The 22,494-nt window shown below is 44.6% G+C and overlaps 1 protein-coding gene across 1 annotated transcript in view; it reads right to left on the bottom strand.

The window, feature by feature from the left end:
• The window catches only part of col17a1b (collagen, type XVII, alpha 1b), a 29,492-nt gene that overhangs the window by 1,823 nt on the left and 5,175 nt on the right, over positions 1-22,494 (bottom strand). Inside the window, 44 exon segments of the mRNA XM_083650675.1 lie at positions 28-192; positions 1,112-1,378; positions 1,493-1,633; positions 2,682-2,855; positions 2,948-3,067; positions 3,474-3,629; positions 3,886-3,996; positions 4,129-4,248; positions 6,563-6,688; positions 6,900-6,938; positions 7,359-7,448; positions 7,714-7,782; positions 7,977-8,003; positions 8,102-8,146; positions 8,283-8,357; positions 8,492-8,551; positions 8,729-8,791; positions 8,970-9,062; positions 9,159-9,194; positions 9,397-9,477; positions 9,570-9,605; positions 9,764-9,799; positions 9,920-9,946; positions 10,053-10,115; positions 10,700-10,735; positions 11,703-11,765; positions 11,886-11,921; positions 12,015-12,050; positions 12,127-12,180; positions 12,314-12,349; positions 12,603-12,656; positions 12,795-12,899; positions 13,001-13,063; positions 13,193-13,219; positions 13,346-13,363; positions 14,919-14,960; positions 15,626-16,303; positions 18,370-18,516; positions 18,638-18,682; positions 18,776-18,868; positions 19,605-19,784; positions 20,103-20,168; positions 20,349-20,432; positions 20,958-21,587. Of these exon segments, the coding sequence (XP_083506801.1) occupies positions 28-192; positions 1,112-1,378; positions 1,493-1,633; positions 2,682-2,855; positions 2,948-3,067; positions 3,474-3,629; positions 3,886-3,996; positions 4,129-4,248; positions 6,563-6,688; positions 6,900-6,938; positions 7,359-7,448; positions 7,714-7,782; positions 7,977-8,003; positions 8,102-8,146; positions 8,283-8,357; positions 8,492-8,551; positions 8,729-8,791; positions 8,970-9,062; positions 9,159-9,194; positions 9,397-9,477; positions 9,570-9,605; positions 9,764-9,799; positions 9,920-9,946; positions 10,053-10,115; positions 10,700-10,735; positions 11,703-11,765; positions 11,886-11,921; positions 12,015-12,050; positions 12,127-12,180; positions 12,314-12,349; positions 12,603-12,656; positions 12,795-12,899; positions 13,001-13,063; positions 13,193-13,219; positions 13,346-13,363; positions 14,919-14,960; positions 15,626-16,303; positions 18,370-18,516; positions 18,638-18,682; positions 18,776-18,868; positions 19,605-19,784; positions 20,103-20,168; positions 20,349-20,432; positions 20,958-21,587 (4,713 nt within the window).

The following is a 22,494-nucleotide window of genomic DNA, read 5'->3' as shown; positions in this document are numbered from 1 at the left end:
GTGAGGGGGAAAAGTCCTTGTCCTTACCTCTGAAGAAGTCCATGAGGTCAGCGGTGACGTTGCCATAGGCACCGATGACGCGGCTGTAGCCAGGGGGGCCGGGAGGGCCGGGTGGACCAGGTGGTCCTTGAACTGCTCTTACACTTCCTCTCAAGGGGCCTTCAACCAGGTAGTCCTGCAGCAGTCCTTGGTCTGGAGGAAGGTTAGATCACAGTAAATTGGGTTATACGTAAAGGACAACATTACACATCTCTTACAGGAGTTCAGTGGCACCAATTTTACATATTTTATTTTACACAGATTTATGTTTGGCATTTAGTTACTCTTTAAGTAGATTATAAATCTGAAGTCAAAGTTTCTGTGTTTTAAGGGGGGGGGTCCCATTTAACAGAATTCCTATTATGTTATTCCTGTGGCTGTATTTCAGTCAGTATTTCATTATTCTTGTATTTCAGAATGGTATTCATGTATCTCATAATGTTTTTGGGTAACACAATGCCAGGATCAACTCAGAATTGTTCCTTTATAATTACTAGGCATCTCGCGCACTACGCTGAGCTGGCCCTGCAGCTCGCATGCGCAGCTCGGCCACTGCGCGGCCTTGCCCGCAGCTCGGCCACTGCGCGGCCTTGCCCGCAGCTCAGCCACTGCGCGGCCTGCTGTGTGGCCTTGCCTGCCCTATTGGCGCGCGCACAATGTCTCCCTCAGTCTCTCCCCCCTCTCTCTCTCTCTCTCTCTCTCTCTCTCTCCCTCTCCTTTCTTTTCTTCTCCCTTGGTCTCTCTCCCTCAGTCTCTCTCGTGAGCCTCAGACCGATGACATCACTAATGACATCATCACTGGTGACATCATCACTGATAACATCACCACTGATGACATCACAGATAGATAGATAGATAGACTAGGAAGCATTTGAGCCATTTTGATCTGAACAGATTTTCTTCATGTTTCTCACTTTGCCTACACTAAACATTCATATATATATATATATATATATATATATATATATACACGTGTGTGTGTGTGTGTGTGTGTGTGTGTGTGTGTGTGTGTGTGTGTGTGTGTGTGTGTGTGTGTGTGCGTATATATACAGTATAGCAGTAGTCTACTCACTTTTGATGTAGTCTGTAACCCTCAGAGCAACGCTCGAGTAGTCCAGTACCTCGGTCAGCTTGCTAACATCGGTCTCACGGCGGTCAGAGCCACGTCGAGAGTCGTATCGAGGGTCACCTTGGCGAGAGTCGTATCGAGGGTCACCCTGAGATAAGCTCTGGCCCTGGTTGTAGCTCTGGCCATAACCTGGCTCTCCACGGTCTCCTTTTGGACCCATGGGTCCTGGAGGCCCAGGGGGTCCAATGATAGTACGGCGAAGACTGTCACCTAATTAAAAAAAAATGCATCTGTGATGTTGGCACTCATCTTTACTCAGTTATGAAGTCCATGTACAGTACAGGTCATGTTAATGTCTGTTTGAGTGGGATGATAGGAGCTTACTGGTCAGATACTGCTGGAGTTCAGCACGGATGCTCTCCCGTGGGAACGATACACCGTAGGAACCCGCTCCCTGGGAAGAACCCGATGGTCCCTGGGGGCCTTGAGGACCAGGGGGGCCAGGAGGACCCCTGACCCCAGAACCTGAGAGATGTTCAGTTCAACCTTATTGCCATGCAAATTTACACAAGTATACAGAGCAAGTCAAAGAAACTTTTGTGAAGAACTTGGGGTCGTGGCGTGCTCGTGCTCCAAACAAGAGTAAAAAGAGAACAGTCTGAACAATACCAGACAACAACACAGTCTAATGCAATGATGATAAGATTAATAAATCAAAGTGTATAGAGATGGCTTGGGGATAAAAACAGTACTGAGTTGGGTCGTTGATGATGCTGTGAGTCTTCCTCTCACTGAGTGTTGTCATCTATAACAATCAGCAGCACAGTGCAAACAAACACATATAGACAGGAAAGTGCTCCATCTCTGGGTTCATTTGTTGACAGAGGCTGATGTCGCCATCATTTATGTCTGAAAATGTGCTTACTTCCTTTTTTATGTTTGCCAAGAGACTCTGGGATTTATAGGGTTTTTGTTGAACTGCGCATGTCTCTCAAATGTTTGTGGCATGAACATAGTATTTTTCTCTCGCCATTTAAAGCCAACAAATGGGAAATAAAATGTAGGTCAGCAACCGAATTGCCTTTGGGTTATGTTTACAACAAGATGCAACTTGTTTTTGCGGTATACACATATATATTTATACACATATATATTTAGCCACTGTTTAACATTGTGTTCTGTGGATAGCCACTAGAAAACACACATGAGGAATATGTCCATTATAGGACATGTATATTTGTTTAGTTCACAAAGTATATGGTTTCCCAAATAGTATATTTTTGGTATCACTGTAAATGTTTGACTTAATCTTTCTGATTTTCATGGTTTGAGGTTTTTTGTGTGAGATTAATTCATCAATGTATTATCGAAGCTAGAAATATCGCTCTCTCATTTCTAGCGTGCCTCGCGTGCTTCGTGCGCTCACCTGCTCAACTGCGCAACTGTGGAACGCTCCACCTTATTATAGTAGTGAGATATGGGGTTGAAATCTATAGGCATTCAGTCTCTCTCAGTTTAAACAAAGCAACTGCACGCTACAATCCATGATGTTCATCCTCTCCGCCAGACTCACTCTGCAGGTAGCGCTGGATGTCCTCCATGCTGTAGCCACCACCACCACCACCGCGACCTGTGGAAGAGGAATCTCCTGGGGGCCCCTGGGGTCCTGGGGGGCCCGGCCGTCCTGGGGTGCCAGGGGGGCCAGGCTGTCCAGCTGAGCGGCTAGCCAGCGCACGGAACTCTGGATCTGAGGAAATGGAAGAGGATTCATTTATCTTCACTCAACTGCCTCCAACAGGTACTGTAGTCGAGCACACAAGGCCGAGAACATGATCTTACTTCTCATCAGTGCGGAGTAGTCAACGTTAGCGGTACCAGAGCCAGAGCCTGGAGGACCTGGAGGTCCTTGATGCCCACGAGGGCCTGGGGGCCCGGGCTGACCTCCGTTAATCCCTCTCTCTAGAACCAAAAAAGACACAAGCAGTTGTGAGTTTGATCCTTGGGTCGGTCTTGCAGGGTCAATTGACTAGTACTGTAGTGGTGAAATGCAGGTAACCTGAGAGTCTGATAGATGGGAGTAGACTCAACATCAATATTTTGAAAATGTATCTGTCAGTGGAAATATTGTCAGATATCACTGGCTCATTAAAACCTTTGACATCTTATCAAAGTACCCGCGCCCTTGTTGGTTTTAACTTGTGTAGCCGATACCTTTTTCCGCTTGTGGGTACTATGAGAGCAACGCAAACTGGAGTACTGTATGTGTACATTGAATAAAGCCGATCCTGATTCTGGGTTCCCTATCACCTTTAGTCTTATGTATTAGGTCAAAGCCAGATATTAGACCATACCATGTTGTGCTTACCATTCATGATTCTGAAGACGTAGGTGGCTATCTCCTGTACGTTGTAACTGGCTACACTTCCTCCTGATGATGTTCCTGGTGTCCCTGGTAACCCTGGTTGTCCTGGTTGTCCTGGTTGTCCTGGTGGACCTGTCACGTATCGTCTCACTTCGTCTCCTGGACACAGATAGATATATTTAAGCCTAGTGCATTCTCCAAATATGGCATTCTATGCATTGTTTTAGTAAACACTATGAGGAAACCACAGAAAACAACAGCAAAGCTAGTTCTCATCCTATTCTCTGATGATGTCCGAGAGCTTGCTGGCACAGTGGACTCATATAAAGAAGTAGAGGAGAGCATAGATGGTACACATTATGGGTCAGTGCTGATAGAAGTCAGCTAGAGTACAGCTAGTATGTACTGCTCTTACTCTGTAGCATGACGATGAGAGCCTGGACAGACAGGGATCCAGAGCTAGAGCCAGGAAGACCAGGTGGTCCTGGAGGCCCCTGAGCACCCCTGCTGACACCTGAGCCCGAACCTGAAATGGAACAACACTGATAATAGTCCTCTTCTACGTCTTTGATTCTTAATCGCTACACAGAGAAGGACTCCACAGATCATCATCATTCTCATTTGGCAATAGAAATTCTTAGGAAAAGCGATGGCTTACGCTGCAGGTAGGTAATGACACGAGAGGAAATGTCATCCATAGAGCCTGAGAAGGATCCAGGGGTTCCTGGAGGGCCGGGTGGGCCTGGAGGGCCAGGGATGGCAGACTGCCTGCTTCTACCTGCACAGGACATATAAAGCATGTTCATACCGTATCCTGTCCCTCTGAGATGGTTGCAGAGGCTTTGCTGAGAGTTTGGGTGGTAACACTCTTACAGAGGCTTTACTTGAGAGTTTGGGTGGTAAGACTCTTACAGAGGCTTTACTTGAGAGTTTGGGTGGTAAGACTCTTACAGAGGCTTTACTTGAGAGTTTGGGTGGTAAGACTCTTACAGAGGCTTTACTTGAGAGTTTGGGTGGTAAGACTCTTACAGAGGCTTTGATTGAGAGTTTGGGTGGTAAGACTCTTACAGAGGCTTTACTTGATGGGTGGTAGGGTGGTAAGACTCTTACAGAGGCTTTACTTGAGAGTTTGGGTGGTAAGACTCTTGCAGAGGCTTTACTTGAGAGTTTGGGTGGTAAGAGTCTTACAGAGGCTTTGCTTGATGGGTGGTAGGGTGGTAAGACTCTTACAGAGGCTTTACTTGAGAGTTTGGGTGGTAAGACTCTTGCAGAGGCTTTACTTGAGAGTTTGGGTGGTAAGAGTCTTACAGAGGCTTTACTTGAGAGTTTGGGTGGTAAGACTCTTACAGAGGCTTTGATTGAGAGTTTGGGTGGTAAGACTCTTACAGAGGCTTTGATTGAGAGTTTGGGTGGTAAGACTCTTACAGAGGCTTTACTTGAGAGTTTGGGTGGTAAGACTCTTGCAGAGGCTTTACTTGAGAGTTTGGGTGGTAAGACTCTTACAGAGGCTTTACTTGAGAGTTTGGGTGGTAAGACTCTTGCAGAGGCTTTACTTGAGAGTTTAGGTGGTAAGACTCTTACAGAGGCTTTACTTGAGAGTTTGGGTGGTAAGACTCTTGCAGAGGCTTTACTTGAGAGTTTAGGTGGTAAGACTCTTACAGAGGCTTTACTTGAGAGTTTAGGTGGTAAGACTCTTGCAGAGGCTTTACTTGAGAGTTTGGGTGGTAAGACTCTTACAGAGGCTTTACTTGAGAGTTTGGGTGGTAAGACTCTTGCAGAGGCTTTACTTGAGAGTTTAGGTGGTAAGACTCTTACAGAGGCTTTACTTGAGAGTTTGGGTGGTAAGACTCTTGCAGAGGCTTTACTTGAGAGTTTAGGTGGTAAGACTCTTACAGAGGCTTTACTTGAGAGTTTAGGTGGTAAGACTCTTACAGAGGCTTTACTTGAGAGTTTGGGTGGTAAGACTCTTGCAGAGGCTTTACTTGAGAGTTTAGGTGGTAAGACTCTTACAGAGGCTTTACTTGAGAGTTTGGGTGGTAAGACTCTTATAGAGGCTTTACTTGAGAGTTTAGGTGGTAAGACTCTTACAGAGGCTTTACTTGAGAGTTTGGGTGGTAAGACTCTTACAGAGGCTTTACTTTTGAGTTTGGGTGGTAAGACTCTTATAGAGGCTTTACTTGAGAGTTTAGGTGGTAAGACTCTTACAGAGGCTTTACTTGAGAGTTTGGGTGGTAAGACTCTTACAGAGGCTTTACTTGAGAGTTTGGGTGGTAAGACTCTTGCAGAGGCTTTACTTGAGAGTTTAGGTGGTAAGACTCTTACAGAGGCTTTACTTGAGAGTTTGGGTGGTAAGACTCTTACAGAGGCTTTACTTGAGAGTTTGGGTGGTAAGACTCTTACAGAGGCTTTGATTGATAGTTTGGGTGGTAAGACTCTTACAGAGGCTTTGCTGATAGTTTGGGTGGTAAGAGTCTTATAGAGGCTTTGCTGATAGTTTGGGTGGTAAGAGTCTTATAGAGGCTTTGCTGAGAGTTTGGGTGGTAAGACTCTTACAGAGGCTTTGATTGATAGTTTGGGTGGTAAGACTCTTACAGAGGCTTTGCTGATAGTTTGGGTGGTAAGAGTCTTATAGAGGCTTTGCTGATAGTTTGGGTGGTAAGAGTCTTATAGAGGCTTTGCTGATAGTTTGGGTGGTAAGAGTCTTACAGAGGCTTTGCTTGACAGTTTGGGTGGTAAGACTCTTACAGAGGCTTTGATTGATAGTTTGGGTGGTAAGACTCTTACAGAGGCTTTGCTGATAGTTTGGGTGGTAAGAGTCTTATAGAGGCTTTGCTGATAGTTTGGGTGGTAAGACTCTTACAGAGGCTTTACTTGAGAGTTTGGGTGGTAAGACTCTTACAGAGGCTTTACTTGCGAGTTTGGGTGGTAAGACTCTTACAGAGGCTTTGCTGATAGTTTAGGTGGTAAGAGTCTTATAGAGGCTTTGCTGATAGTTTGGGTGGTAAGACTCTTACAGAGGCTTTGCTTGACAGTTTGGGTGGTAAGACTCTTACAGAGGCTTTGATTGATAGTTTGGGTGGTAAGACTCTTACTGAGATAGTCGCTGATGTACTGTTGCATCTCAGTGGGAGACGAGGAGGAGCCTGGCTGGCCTGGCCGGCCTGGAGGGCCAGCAGGACCAGGAGGACCAGGAGACCCTGAGGTGGCCGAGACTGAGCCTGAGGGAAAACAAGAAAATAAAGATTCTGAAGAAAATATAGGGACTCAAACTTTAGAAGGTGCTAACCTTTTAAGTGTTTAGTCATTCTCAGCTCCGTTTTCTTCATGGTAGTAGTATGTGATTTAATTACACTTTAATTTGTGCAGTATTGTAATGAGTGGTAAGGACAACAATTATAATTTTTTGTTATGAGTTTAATGATACTATACCTCTTGAAGAGCCATCCCTACCAGGAGATCCAGTGTCCCCTTGGAAATGACAAAGGAGAACAAATGACCTATTATATCTAAATCCATTTCACATGCTGGACACAGGCAGGGGACTCTGGGAGATATTCTACAATACAGACAACAGACAATTTCCCATCGTCAGGTTGCTGTAGGGCAGCAGTGGTTCCCAAACTTTGTAGTCCTGCACCCCCTCTAACATTCAACCTCCTCGTGGGTACCCCCTGCACCTCCAAACGGTAGGCCTACTACTACTTTGTTTTTTGTTTTTTGTTGTGTTTTTTCTGTACCCCGACATAACTGCAAGTACCCCTGGGGGTACACGTACCCCACTTTGGGAATAAGTGCTGTACAGTAGGGGAAAGAAAGTCTTTAAATGCTAATCCCTCATAATGGACACAGATTTTCCTACCAAAGCTTTCATTGTGTTGTTGGATTTACCTTTACGTCCCTCTGGTCCTGGGCGTCCAGGAGGCCCAGGAGGCCCTGGTGGTCCAGGTGTCACTTGGCCTCTTCCACCATAAGATGAATCTGTATGAGAGAGAAAAAAATGTTTGTATTGCATTGTACTGTAAACCTGCTCACACCACATCCTCATACCTTGAGGCTGTTATGATCCTGGCTGCCAACCCACTGGTCCACCAAGAAAGTGGTATTATTGTTTAATATGAATCCTTGAGGATTTCTCGTAATCATTTGTAAAATTCCTATATGATTCCTTATAATAGCAGGAAAGTGGACAAAACAGCAGTTGCTGTCTGATTTGGATGAAGCGATAGGTGAATGAAGTGCTGACCTCGCTCAGAGCTTCCTGGTCTTCCTGGAGAGCCTGGAGTGCCTGGCAAACCTGGCAGGCCTCGTTCACCTGAGACACAAATAAAAAGTCACGATTATTTACGTTGGAATAGTTTATTCACAGGCTGGTTCACGACTATCTGTGTTGGAACGTATTGGTAACAATTTGTGTACTCTAAGACAAAGGTAAATGCAACTTAAACACAAACGCATGATGAAAAAATGTAATGTGAAGATACACACAAATGAAACAAAGCAAATTACCTTGGTAGCCCCTCTGCCCAGGAGAACCTAAAATGATATTGGAGAGTCATATTATTGAAATTGAAGGAAGGGAAAGGGTTTTTCATAAGATCAAGAGTTCAGACAGCTTTCTAAAGTCAGCTCACCTGTTGATCCCGTAGGCCCAACAGGTCCAGGAGGGCCTGGTTGTCCTGGAAGAGCAGTGTCACAATCAGCAATGTCACAGCCACAGCTTTCCAATGTGCTCTATAGAGCCATCTGCTAATTCTACTGCATGTCTGATCCATGTCCACACAGAGCACCAGCTGAGAAGATGTTTGATCATACCAGAGCTGCCTCCTGCAAAGCCTCCTGCTTCTCCCTTCTCCCCCTTTGGTCCTGGTGGTCCTGGTCTCGAGTATCCTACAGCAGGGACGATGGTGAAAGTTTGATATGAAGAATGGATGTCAGCTTTACCAACGATGCTGTACAATACACATCCATTCGCCATAGTGTCAGTATTCAAAAGAGTGCATTTGATGTGCTCAAAGACTTACCTGGCTGACCTGGCGGGCCAGGGGGCCCTGGATGCCCTGCTTGTCCTGGTCTTGAATCACCTGATGGGAGACAAAAAAGGCCAATGATTAATTTGAAAGAAATATGACTCTATTGGATGAAGGAGACCGTAGCATGTCGTTATTCTTGGATGATCTCAAGTTCTAACAAAAACATTGAAGATGTTTGCATGGATATCTCTGAAGATACTGCAACATGGCATCTTGTATGTTGGTTACCTGTACGCCCAGGAGGCCCAGGTGGGCCAGGTGGTCCTGGGATTCCAGCAGCGGCAAACTGTCCTAAAGCAGGAACGGAAAAACCACGATGTTACATAATGAACTGTATGTCATGACATCACTCTGATCTGTAGATACAAACCGAGGTAAAGGAGTAGAAAACTGCCACTGCTCTCTAACTTGTAGTTAATTGCTAATTACTGTGGGATTTGTTACAGAAAGCATCATAGAAAGTACTCACTCTCAGATCTGGATGAGCTTACAGTTTCAGTAGCTTTCACTGTTATTCCTGCTTCTCCCTGGTCTCCCCTATCTCCCTTGATACCTTTAGAACCTGTGAATCAGAAAAAATGCTGCATGTAGGACACTCAGTAGGCTACATATCAGTTTAAAATGCTCGCCTTTGGATTTGAAAAGTGTGATGACCTACCAGGCTGGCCAGGCAGACCAGCAGGACCAATGGGACCTGAGGAGGTAAATGAACACAACAGATACATCCTTACATTTGAATGAAAACAGGAAAAGTGAATGAAGAAATGTAGCACCACTTTCAATACAAGAGTACAGAGGATTGTTCTGATATGGTGCAATCATTCAGGGCTAAGATGCAAGATGTACACCGTGGTGGACTAGTTCTGGCTATTTATATATAATGTCAAAGGTCAGACCTGATAATCCTGGATGTCCTGCAGTGCCAGGGGGACCAGCAGGCCCTGGGGGTCCGGGGATGCCCACAGAGTTGGAGCCAGCTGGAAAATCACCATGATGATCAGATATCCACAAATGACAGCCGAACAAATGGTGCAATGAAAAAACAGATTCTTTAATTGTATCATGTCACCTGCATTAATGACTCTTCCTGGTTCACCTGTTTGGCCTGAAGGAGACAAGACACATGCTAGAGCAGCTGTAGAGTTTCATACATACAACCAACAGATTTCAAAGTGGATTCCCATGTCCTGCTGCAGTAGGCCTACATGGTCTAGTCTAGTTAGTATCATCTCATTGAAGTACTGAGGTTGATCATGGTTTTACCTTTGGCCCCAGGGTGTCCTGGAATCCCTGCAATCCCTAACAGGAACATTGAGAACATTTCCAGTGTCAGCGACTGAATTAAAAGCAGGAATTTCTAGCAAGCTTTTTGTTAGACCTCCATGATGACAGAATGTGTACTAAGGAGGCATCCTGTACCTGGTGGTCCTTGAAGCCCAGGTGATCCTAGAAAGAGGCAGAAATTATGAACATCATCTTATCACATCCATTAACAACAATGCTAATAATAAAGATCATGCTTCATAGGAATGATGCCTGTGTCTCATGTTACCTGGAAGGCCAGCATCTCCAGGAGGCCCAGTAGGACCTCTGATTCCAGGAAGCCCAGAAGACCCTTGGTCACAAACAGAAGAGGAGCATGTAAGTCTTACATGCATCTGTCTATCTATCAGACCCCCGTCTGATAGATAGGGTGAGGCCGCGCAATGGGCGACCCTAGGAATCGAGCGCACGCAGCACGCGATTTGCCTAGTTGTATTAAATCTTTAATGTCTTACTAATATAATGTCGCTGTCGGGTGACACTGTTGTGTCTCCAAACTTTTCAGGAATTATGGAACAGCATTGTTTTAAGCATCATGCCATTTCCAAAGGGTTTTGGGTGGAAGGGCTTACAGGGTTACAGAATCTTCTCAACCCATAGAGGAGCATGCGATCCTTCAAATGTCGAAAATCAACAAAGTTGCAGTTGCAGGTTAAAATAGATAGGGTGATAAAATTGTTGTACAGCGTTGTGTAATAGCTATTGCAGTGGTTCTCAACCTGTGGTACGGGTGCCACTGGTTGAGAACCACTGGTTGAGAACCTGTGGTACGGGTACCACTGGTTGAGAAGGTTGAGAACCACTGACCTATTGTAATGTCAGTGTACATATTGCAATAATTCAAATGGTTAAAGGTCATTGAAATGGGTCATTTACCTCTTGAGCCTTTTTCACCATCATTTCCGGGAGATCCTGGTCACAAAAACAAACGCATTACAAAAACATCGTCCATAACTTAGTGATCCCCACTCAGTGATACGCACGTATTTACGTATGTGTCACAGAAACATTTCAAAGACACATTGACACTTGAGCAGAAGGGTTCATTGCTTCTCGACGGAGGGGTTTGAAAGCTCGATGCTGCTCATAGAGACAATCTACTGCTGCACTACACGGGCGCCCACATTTTTGTTATTTAAACCTAACCCAAACTATAATCCTAACATTAACCAAGTTGCTTTATTTGGCTAAACCCAACTAAGTTGTTTTACTTGCCTAAAGATAACCAAAATCCCACTTTATAGTTAGATCATGGCTTTCTGAGGCTGCCTCTAGGCCGCCACCTGGTGGATTTTGTAAATATAACAAAACTGCCTCACTTGCCACAATTATTTTCGAGTTGTTTAATTGCTGTGCTGCCACCAAACTGCTGAGAACTTTCGCCTATTTCACAGTACAAGTACAAAATGAGAAAGACAAATGAACTAGAACAAGTTGGCAGTTTATGTCATTAGCTTTGTCCGTTTAACGCTACAGATGAAAAAAAAGACTAATGATAGGGTTTAAGATAAATCATGTCTAGAATGCCACTGCCACTTTCTAGAATGGGTGATTTTTTTGGGAATGATCACATTCATTCTTCATGTAACTTAGAAATGTTGGAATTCTAGCTCAGTATCATGCTTCGAAACCTTTTCTACGGTCTTTTTGACCTCTGCCGAGGTCTGCCGATCTGGGGAGAGCCGTAGACATACACATGCTTCCTCCGATACATGTGCAGTTCCCTTCCGCCCCGAACAGGCCTTTACGGCCGGTCGACCTTTACGGTCTACGTTTGCAACAGAAAGTGTTGGAAAATCCAACCGTGGAGCTCAAATGTAAACAAGGCTTGTGTCGGGTCAACAGGTGGAGGAATAATCTGATCCGACCCATCACTCACCCACTGATCCTTTGGATCCCTTCTCTCCAGCCGGCCCGGACAGTCCTGGTAAACCAGTGTCACCTGAGGGGGAGACAAGTGGACAGAGCAGCTCATACCATAATCAATATATAATATGGCAGTTTGGCTGCTACGAACATAGTTTTATTTGTTTGTTTCACACAGTCCAGATGTTGTACTCACCTGACAGGCCTCGCGGGCCTTTTTCACCGTGGTCACCTAAGGCAAACATTGATCAAACATTTAGATATTTTGCTGAGCCCCTACAGCCATGATCCTGTCCCTTTGTATTACAAATCTGATATAACAAACCTTTAATTCCCTGAGATCCAGAAGGCCCTCTCTCCCCTGCACAGAAGAACAAGCAGCATTACAGCAAATAAGAGCAAGAAGATGAACTGTGCTGATGTGAGTCGTGACCTACCTTTAGGTCCAGGTGGCCCTGCCTCGCCTCGGAAGCCCTGAGAACCTGGTTGACCTGAAGTAAAAGAGTCATGTAAAATACAAGGCCTGAAGGCAATACATGACTAACATTATGTGCACAGTTTTTGTGCTGAAGTCAGTGCTGGTAGATTTGAGGTCATATTCAATGAATACAGCAAAAAACCTACCTGGTATCCCAGAGAGCCCAGGAGCTCCAGGTGAGCCTAGAGCACAGATGCATTATGAGCATAAATCTTCAGAAATGTTTGCTATTGCGATTATACTGACCAGAACATTCTTAAAGCTTTAGCATGCCTTGGGTGATGGTGCAAAAAAACGACACTAATGTAGTAAACTGACATTGGAAATAACGTAAGAAAATGACATTGACATTGACACAGACAATGACATCCACTATCTTTTTTTGAAACCCTGCGTATCGCAATTTGAAAGCAGTTATCTTTAACATCATCACACCTTTTGGTCCAATCGAGCCAGCAGGTCCCGCAGAACCAGGAGATCCAGGAAAACCTGCATGAACAAACACAAAAAAGACTCTTGAGTCTTGACATAGTTACCTGACCGTAATGAGTTCTATTCCCCGGTGTAACTGTGGTGTCATTAGGAGAATTAAACAACACATGTTACTGCAGTGAATAGAAGCTGTACCTTTGTCACCTTTCTCTCCGAAGCCTGGGGGTCCTGGCTCACCTCTGGGGCCAGTTGGGCCCTCACGACCCCTTAGGCCTGGTGGACCCTCCAATCCATGATCACCTGATCAGACATTTCACATATGGACATTCAAACACACTAAACTGGCACAAGTAAATTGGCTAAACTGTACTTGCATCACATAGTTGGAACTGAATTGATACCTGGAGTTCCTTTCTGTCCTTTCGGCCCCTCAGGTCCTGAATGGCCCATTGCACCAGGAGGACCTGAGGTCAAAAGTCAGTGTTAGAAAAGTGGCATTATGACCCCATACATTATAATCGTCAGAGAAGATACTATACTGGTAATGACTCAAGGATAATATACAGTAAATTTATAATTTCATCATTCCTTACCTGGAAGTCCAGGTAAACCACTATCTCCTGTGACAAGTGAAATATCAACATGATTAGAATCATAGTATATTCAGTAGATGACAAACGTGTGAATACAACTGAAAAACCTCAAAAAAGAAAATATTTCTCAAACCAAACATTTGTTTCCCTGACCTTTCAATCCAGCATCCCCTGAAAAGTAAACATGGGACATTTTAAGTAAATAAATAAATGAATAAATAAATAAATAAATAAATAAATAAATAAATAAATAAATAAATAAATAAATAAATAAATAAATAAATAAATACCGTAAAACGTTTATTATTATGCTAAATCGAGTTTGACCCCATGCGTTTAAAGGAGACCAGGCGGCAATTGGAGTCAGGCGGTTATTTCTTTATTGTACAAAATTGACCCAGGCGATTATTATTTTTTGTACAGATTTCCTGGTCAGCAGTATCAAAATGCTATGGTAAATATACCCCTACTTGCACAACTCCACTACTTCCTGAAATGAGTAGGGCATCTTGGTTTCCTGTCCTACACTATTGGATGAGCTGATTAATGTCAGGTGTGCCTGATCACTGTTGTTGTGACTGCAGCAGTAATGGCCCAATTCCACCGCTGGTATCAACGCGGCCCCGCACAGCTCGTCTCGCTTTTTTTGTCTCATTCCACCGATCAAAAACATGGACAACCCGGGTTGATCGGGGTTGAGTCGTGCTGCTTTTGGTCCCTGCTCTGTTGAGGTTCTAGGGCTGTGGACCCGGTACTATATGGTGACGTGAAAACACTGCAGACGACTGATTGGTCAGGCAGAATCGTGTTTACTGTAGGCATCTACTGTCAATGCTGGATACCAGTTTAGTTAGCTTACCTTCTCTTCTGTTATGTTATTTCCATCAGTCTTTTGTGTTGCTGCCTTTGGCGCTGGTGAAATAAAATCGATCTCCTTGCTCAGCTTTAACATGCGCTCCTCGGGAAGCCCTTTGTAGTTGCCTCCGCTAGGCCGCAGGCAAAGCCGCGGTCTTGCCTGTTGAGCTGCCGCTGGGGTTCTCCTCGTAGCGCCTCTCCCGTCCCCGCGCAGTGCATGCATGTGAGTTTGAGTAACAACAAAGTGATATCCATTCTCCTAGCCGATTGTCACATTTGCCCATGTACACTGTAGGTCATTTAGGGGCACCAGTATTTCATAATCAGTTTAAAAGTTCTGTGTATTGATTTCAATTAACGTTATACTTATAGCCTACTTCGGCTATGGGCGGAGGGCCGATATGCGGTCGCTATCGACCAGCTGGTGTGGGCGGAGGCAAGTAAACTTGCTATGGAAACAGAGTCTCTATCAAGTAGAGCCGAGTAATACCAGATAGAGTGGAGCTGTACTGTGCTGTTATATGTGGTGGAAATGAGCCATAAGGCACACCTGACATTAATCAGTTCATCCAATAGTGTAGGACAGGAAACCAAGATGCCCTACTCATTTCAGGAAGTAGTGGAGTTGTGCAAGTAGTCTATTGGGATCACTGAAAAAAAAATTCTAATAACCGCCCCCGGCTGTTATTGGAAGACCGGCGCTTATGTGCAAAATTGAGTTTGACCCCAGGCGTTTATTGGACGGCAATTGGGGACCAGGCCCTTATTGGAAGTTTTACGGTAAACCAACATGATCCAGGTTAATTCATGGAAAATTATGAATATGTGGATTTCATAGAAGAAAAAATAACATTTGTACTAGACATTTTACCTTTAGGTCCAGGCTCTCCTCTAGCTGTAGTTGTTATGAGAGCTGGAACAGAAAACAGCAGTTCAATGAACGTGGACAGTAATGTGTATCATTAACTTTCTCTCTCTATCTCTCAGTGTGTGTGTGTGTGTGTGTGTGTGTGTGTGTGTGTGTGTGTGTGTGTGTGTGTGTAGTGTGTGTGAGCTAAATTCCTCATTTCAAAATATAGTGAAAACTTTATCTTTGTTGCCCCATTAGACATTCAGTTTAACTTCTTTGTACTTTGTGTTTAGTAAATAGGTTTATTATTATATTGTATTGTGCATATCGAATATGGAGTCTTGCCTGGGTCTACACCCTTTCCCGCCCTGTTTCCCCTTTACCACTCCTATATCATGGGAGGTAATGAGAGCTCAAGTACGCCCCAGGTGGTGCGGTACGGTACTGTTTTTCACCGCACTCAATTATCATTTTATCAGCTTATTTTGAAGGCTTATAGAAACTTTTTGTTTGTTTTTTCTAGTTATAGCAAGCGATTGAGGCTTCCGAGACAGAATATACTTTGGTTTCAAATAAAATATAGTTTATTTTTATAAATCACATCAGGACTCTGATTTGGAGGATCTCTAACTGCAAACATCACACCTGGAGCCTCAAGGCAAGTTTGGTTCATAGGATTGCCTATACAGCGTGTATGTGTATTCCTTTAGTTTGTATATGTGCACCACCTCTGAATGACTGAGAATGCATCTCAGCTCTCAGCAGTTGTTGGATGGTGCTTTGAAGGGCAGCTCCATCAACGTGTCCGCCGCCCACGCCGCTCCCAAGACTGATGCCAGTGCCGATGTTGATGCCAGTGCCAAGGCCAGTACCTCCACTGTAGCCAGTGCCACTGCTGGTGCCAGTGCCTCCGCCAGCGCCACCACTGAAACCGGTGCCAGTGCCTCCGCCAGCGCCTCCACTGAAACTGGTGCCAGTGCCTCCAGCATAGCCAGTGCCACCACTGAAACCGGTGCCAGTGCCGCCACCAGCGCCACCACTGAAGCTGGTGCCAGTGCCTCCGCCCGCGCCACCACTGAAGCTGGTGCCAGTGCCTCCAGCGTAGCCAGTGCCACTGCTGGTGCCGCCGCTGAAGCTGGTGCCAGTGCCTCCGCCAGTGCCACCACTGACGCCCATGCCAGTTCTGGTGCCGACACCGATGCTGACTCTGGTACCGGTGCCCGAGCTTCCCCCGGCACCCAGGTGCAGGGTGTTGTCAGTGTGGGGGCTTCCTCCACGGTCAACAGCGGTGCCAGAGTTGATGATGTTGATGTCATTGGCTGACAGCCGACTGGTGCGAGCAGCAACGACCGACGACTCAGCCTCCAGGTCAGCCACTCGATTCTTCAGCTTCCTCACGTCTTCAGCTGTGGAGGGGCATCAAGATTTGTTACACACACACAATGTGCCAAACTATTAATTTATTCATTATAACTCAACAAAGAAGCTAAATGACATTTTGACTGCCCTAGAATTACTACTCTGGTCTATAGCTCTGTCCATATTTTTTAGGTCAACGGGGTTACACACGCACGCACGCACGCACGCACGCACACACACACACACACACACACACACACACACACACACACACACTACAAGTGGGTATGTGCCATGTGGGTGTATTGGAGTAGATGTGGCACATTTGTATAAATGGAAAAGAATGGACAGACATACTTCCAGAAGTGAAGATGGAGGACTGAAAGGGCTTCTGAGGACTGAGCTATTGGAAACATTTATGTACACTGTGGTATTGGGTTTTTCTATGGGCGGGAGGGGGGGAGACTCACATTTAACTCATTAGTTAGTGTCACTATTTATCACTGTGGACATTTTAAATAAAAGCTACCTAAAAATACTAATATTTCTTTTAAAAACCGCCAATCCACTGCAGAATGTAGTTGTTAAAAGTTACTTAGGGCAATTTTATGTTGTTATTGTATTGTTGAAAATCATCACACAATACTGAAACAGGAGAAGATAGCAAAAATATACTGCACAGGGTCTATACTTTATGTGTACTGTATACTATGGGTCATGACCCATGTATTTTAATATGTAAACTCGGCAGGTTTTGTGTGTATGCTTCTGATTACTCCAACAACAACGTCCACGTGTCATTCCATGATCTCAGACAGTATCATTTAGATTTGTGTACATCAACAAGTCTCTGCTGGTGCTAGACAAGACTTGAGTCTGTGATGTCATCAAGCAACAATTTCTGGAGGTGATCCACCGACAATGAATACCAGACCGACTTCATGGCATTGAGACAGACAGTGCCCAGGGTCCTTTTTCCAGGGAGAGAGAGAGAGGTACATTTTCTTTCTAACAGCTCTTAGCCACGCTGTGAAATAAAACCCGCCCGCCTGCCTGTAAAAGCTCAAACAAATATCTTATTCGTCTACAGAAAGCCTCTGGAGTGACTCTTGACATCACAGCGCTTTCGGAGGAGATTTGTTTCATTTTGCAATAGCATTAGCATAGCATAGCATAGCATTATGTGAACTCTGTTGCAAGTCTGTGACTGTCACATTAGCCATATTTCCCCCTCTAATAACCCCAAGATGTTTCGTTGTACTCAAAGAATGCTTAATAAAACCCGACCGCAAGATGTTTCATAAGACTGCTGCTCCTTAACACAGTTGGAGAAGAGCACTTGCACGTCAGCAAGCGGTACGGTGGGAATCTCCTACACCAGGGCTTTTCAAAGTCTGAGGCTGTGGGCCTCCCCTCAGACAGAGCTTGGGTGCAAACCTCTTTACTTGCTTACTGTAGTTTTGCTAAATTCCTGGGTGCCTATGGGATCACGATTATGTTATTTGATCCCAACAATTTTTTAATCTCAACAATTGAGACAAGATATCTTCAGACTATAATGTCTGAAGGCATTTATTTGTTTCTGACTCTGGGAAAGTTGGAAAAACAGTAAAAATTCCCAAACCTACTGAATCTCTTTAAGCAAATTTGTTCACTTCCATTCACTGAGCCTCCCCTGAAACGGTTTGAAGCTCCACTGGGGAGGCCGCCTCCCACTTTGAAAACCTCTGTCCTAAAGATACATAATAGAAACTGATATGATATGATATGATATGATAAATTAACTACAAAAGTGCCATTTTAACTTCACATTTTGTTTCTCTAGTACTGTAACTCAGTAAGCATCTCATTGCTTTTTCGTTAAAGGCATAGGGCCTCTAGTAATATAAATCCAATTTGACCGATGCAAAGATGTTAGAAACGATGCAATGTGAGTTCATCCCAAATTGTATCCGATGCATACTTTTTTAAACTGGTGCAATTTCATCTTGACCTTTTATGCTGATGCACTGATGAGAATCGGTGAATCTCCTCATCCCTACGGTGTGGACGTTCGCCCGCTATTCGTCAGCTCTGTCAGCGAACAGGGGCACAGGATGCTGGTTCAACTCACCCAGGGCAATGAGGCCGAACAGGAGTCCCAGCAGGAGCAGGGCGAGCAGGAGGAGACCCAGCAGCCACCACCACCAGGAGCAAGCGTCCTTGGCACAGCAGCACCATCCACCTCCACCCCCGAGGAAACCGCTGTCCCTGTGGATCTCTGGGGACGGAGGAAAGTCAAAATAACTCTCAAAATATCAAAATATTCATCACGATTTAATTGTTGTTCTTATCAAGTCTTATAACCACACAATCATATCATGACATGTAATCAGAAATACCTGCATATGTTGCTTTGTCTTTCATTACAACTCCAGATGTTCCATCTATAAAATGAAAGTCACACTATTAATAAGCATCATTGGGCGTTTCTTTTTTAGTATTAATGCCATTTTGGAACATTTTAAATAATTCCTCACATAAAGTATTGCCCGTCTCTGACTTCAGTTGCGCCGCCTCAGTGTAGCTGGATATAACTTTCTCTTTCTTGATGGAATCTCCTGACAGCGATCCTATGAACACAGACAGCAACATTCATTCAAAATAGGAAGAAAGCCAAATGTATTACCTCATTTAGCAAATGCTTTAGTCCAAAGTGACTTAGAATAAGTGATTTTTTTCCCAACAGTAGTCAAATCATCAGTTCATCAGTTAAGTCTTATAAGTAGCATTTGTCACATCATGATTCCTGTGTCTCTCTTGTGAATCCAGGTGGTGACATATTCATTCACACGTCATGGTGTATTACCTCAAAGCACCATGTGCATGATGTTGCACTTTAATTTAGTTTAACTCTGGTCAAGAAATCAGCACCACGGACAGCGACGTCTCTGTGCGTCACGCCTCACTGATTCTACTCATTCTGCTCACCTGTGTGAGCTCAAGAGATAGAGCAACCCTGACAACCTGTGCCTCAATTGTTCCGCCTCCCTTTTCCCCTGAATTTTAGAATTGTATTTTCATAGGAAATACATATTTTTGATAATTGCAAGCTCAAGTCCGAAGTCCTGATATTCGCACCACACATGAAGCATGTCAGCCAGATGAACTGGTACAGTTTGGTTAAGAAGCAGACATGTTGGGACTGTGTGGCACTGTGAGATGGCCCAAGAGGACTCGGTGATGTCATGATGCTTTATGCAAACGGTCTATTATGCTGAGAGGAAATCAATTATTCTTCCACAAGGGGGCGGTAAGAATCCGACTCACCTTCTCCTTCTCCTCCTCCTCCTCCTCCTCCTCCTCCTCCCCCTCCTCCTCCTATGAACACGCTGCTGTTGACGCTGCTGAACTGCTTGCCGCTGTCTTTAGCCATAATGAGCACTTCTGTGTCTTGGCTGCGCTTGGTAGAAACGTTCTCCTTCTCCAACAGCAGGAACTTGTAGTCTTTCTTGTATCCATCCTCAGTTTGGGATCTAACTGCTGATGCTAAAGAAGATATTCAGAGATCATTCCATGGGAAATTAACACTCAAATCCCTCCCCCTTCTGAGAACTGTTTTGACAATGAAAATGTCAGAAGAGAAATAATATAAGTTTGCATTTTAGTTAATCCAGATCATTGTGAGTGTGAATAACATACATCACCAACACGGGTATTAGTTTGTTACAAGATAATGAGATTCGTAATAATATTGTTGCTAATTTGTTTATAGGCCTAGCGCTTATATAATATATATCTATTTGTTTTTTTTAAATGCTGTTATCTCTCCATTGTCATACAAACTACTGTACTGTCTGGACTTACAACTTGTAGAGACTCCAGTGCTGACAAGACCACCAGTATTTGAGACGTTCTTCTGTACACCATAGCCTGTAGACACACACACACACACACACACACACACACACACACACACACACACACACACACACACACACACACACACACACACACACACACACACACACACACACACAAGGTGCTATTTTATATATCTGTTGACTGCAAAAGATTCACACTGTCTATATTTTGGAAGCTGTCTCACCATACCTCCCAGGTTGGCATTTATGTTGGCTCCACTGGTAGTGAGCACGGTGCCGGTCGTGGGCGCCAGATTATTCTGAAAGCCGTAAACTGCAAACAGAGAACGCAGACATGAACATGAAAAAAAGACATGAAAACCATCACCGAAATGTTCCTTACTACATTTCAAACAGGGCAACATTTCATCTGCAGGTGACAGGAGTGAGATTAGGGGTAGGGGGGGGAATCTATACAGCATAGTATCACGATATTTTGTGTGGCAATATTATATCAATACACAAAGCCAAGTATCGCGATATTTTATTTTATAAATTGTCAGATGCATGTAACATTTATGACACGTTTTTATGACAGTGTTGGTCAGTCTGTCTGCTTGACAATCCTATTTTGCTGGAATAACAGACTGGAATCTTTATCGTAAAACCGATGTTGACAAAGCTGTTTCCTTTGGGGACATAATTTGCAGTTGAAAAAAGGTAATAAATCGCAATATATTGCAACACTTTTAAAATCGCAATAATATTGTATCGTGACCTAAGTATCGTGATAATATTGTATCGTGTGCCCTCTGGTGACTCCCACCCTTTAGTGAGATGCGTGTGTCCTTGGTCTCACCTGACAGGGAGGAGGGTGAGGCGGGAGAGGTGGGCAGAGAGGATCCTGACGACATGTTGTTGGTGTTGACCTGGTAGGTGTAGGCGCTGCTGCTGCCGGCCACTGCCACCGTGGCCGAGGGGCTGGGGAAGGTGGAGCTGGACCAGGAGGAGGAGGGGACGGCAGAGTCCAGCGTGGCAGAGTCATACTGGACTGACCTCACGCTGGTGTCATACTGGCTGGATTTCAGACCGGTGTCATAAACTCCTGATCTCACACCGGTTTCAAACTGGCCTGATCTCACACCAGAATCAAACTGGCCTGATCTCACACCAGTTTCAAACTGGCCTGATCTCACACTGGAATCAAACTGGCCTGATCTCACACTGGAATCAGACTGGCCTGATCTCACACCAGAATCAAACTGGCCTGATCTCACACTGGAATCAAACTGGCCTGATCTCACACTGGAATCAAACTGGCCTGATCTCACACTGGAATCAAACTGGCCTGATCTCACACTGGAATCAAACTGGCCTGATCTCACACTGGAATCATATTGGCCTGATGTCACACCGGTATCATATTGGCCTGATTTGAGACCGATGTCATATTGCCCTGAGGTCACACCGGTATCAAACTGGGTTAAAACTGCAGGGAAGAAAAGAGATGAAGACAATAATTAAGACGATGAAAAAGCATTTTTCAAAACATTATTGGAATACGTTACGTTATTGGAATGAGAGAGCGTGAGAACTTGTCTGTGAAATCTGGGCACCCAGAGTCTATCAGTCTGATGCCTAACAAGACTCTGGGACAGACGGACGATATTTCGGGGGTTCTGCTGTAGAGCGGATCCCCGCTCCAAAACCGTCTGCTTCGGTCGTTGTTTATCCACCTTATTTTTGAATGCCCCGCTGTAAAATAATGATGGGTGCAAGGTCCGGTTCAGAACGTGACTGATTGTTGCAGCTTGCGCATTTCCTCGTTAAAACTCCGACGCTGGGGGAAAAAACGTTGCTTGTCACAATGAATAACACTCGTTTGACGACTTATTTGAGGGAATGTAATAATTTGATCTATCACATTCGCTATTTCTGTTGCTCTTTGAACAACTATGGATATTTATTGATGAGATTTTTGCCAAGCTGGACGCGCTACGGGGGTTTAGGGTTAAAATCGCTAAACCGAAATTCAAACTGTGGGAGATTGATGCTAACTTCACAGAGATCTACGGGCTAAAGTATGTTGTGTCTGTTGTCAGCAACGGAACGGGGGGGGAGGGGGGGGGGGCTGGAGGCTTACACCGGAAGAAGCACCCATAAGGCATCATGGCATCTAGAAATACGGTGGATAGAGATTGGCATAAATGTCGTCTCTGGACCTAAAACACCTACAGTACAAACAGTATTGATTGATTAACTCCAACTCCATCCCAAATTATATAATTCGGACTTTAAACAATGACTGGGGATCACGGAAGCCAAGACTTGTGGCGGACGTCCGCTCTACATTGGAAACCCCCAACATATTGTTCCAGAGTCTGATTAGTCGTCAG

The sequence above is a fragment of the Poromitra crassiceps genome, assembly GCF_964638095.1.
Source record: "Poromitra crassiceps genome assembly, chromosome: 14".
In the NCBI taxonomy this organism is placed as follows: Eukaryota; Metazoa; Chordata; class Actinopteri; order Beryciformes; family Melamphaidae; genus Poromitra; species Poromitra crassiceps.
The sequence above is the reverse complement of the archived record's forward strand: the minus strand, read 5'-3'. Positions and strand labels throughout refer to the sequence as shown.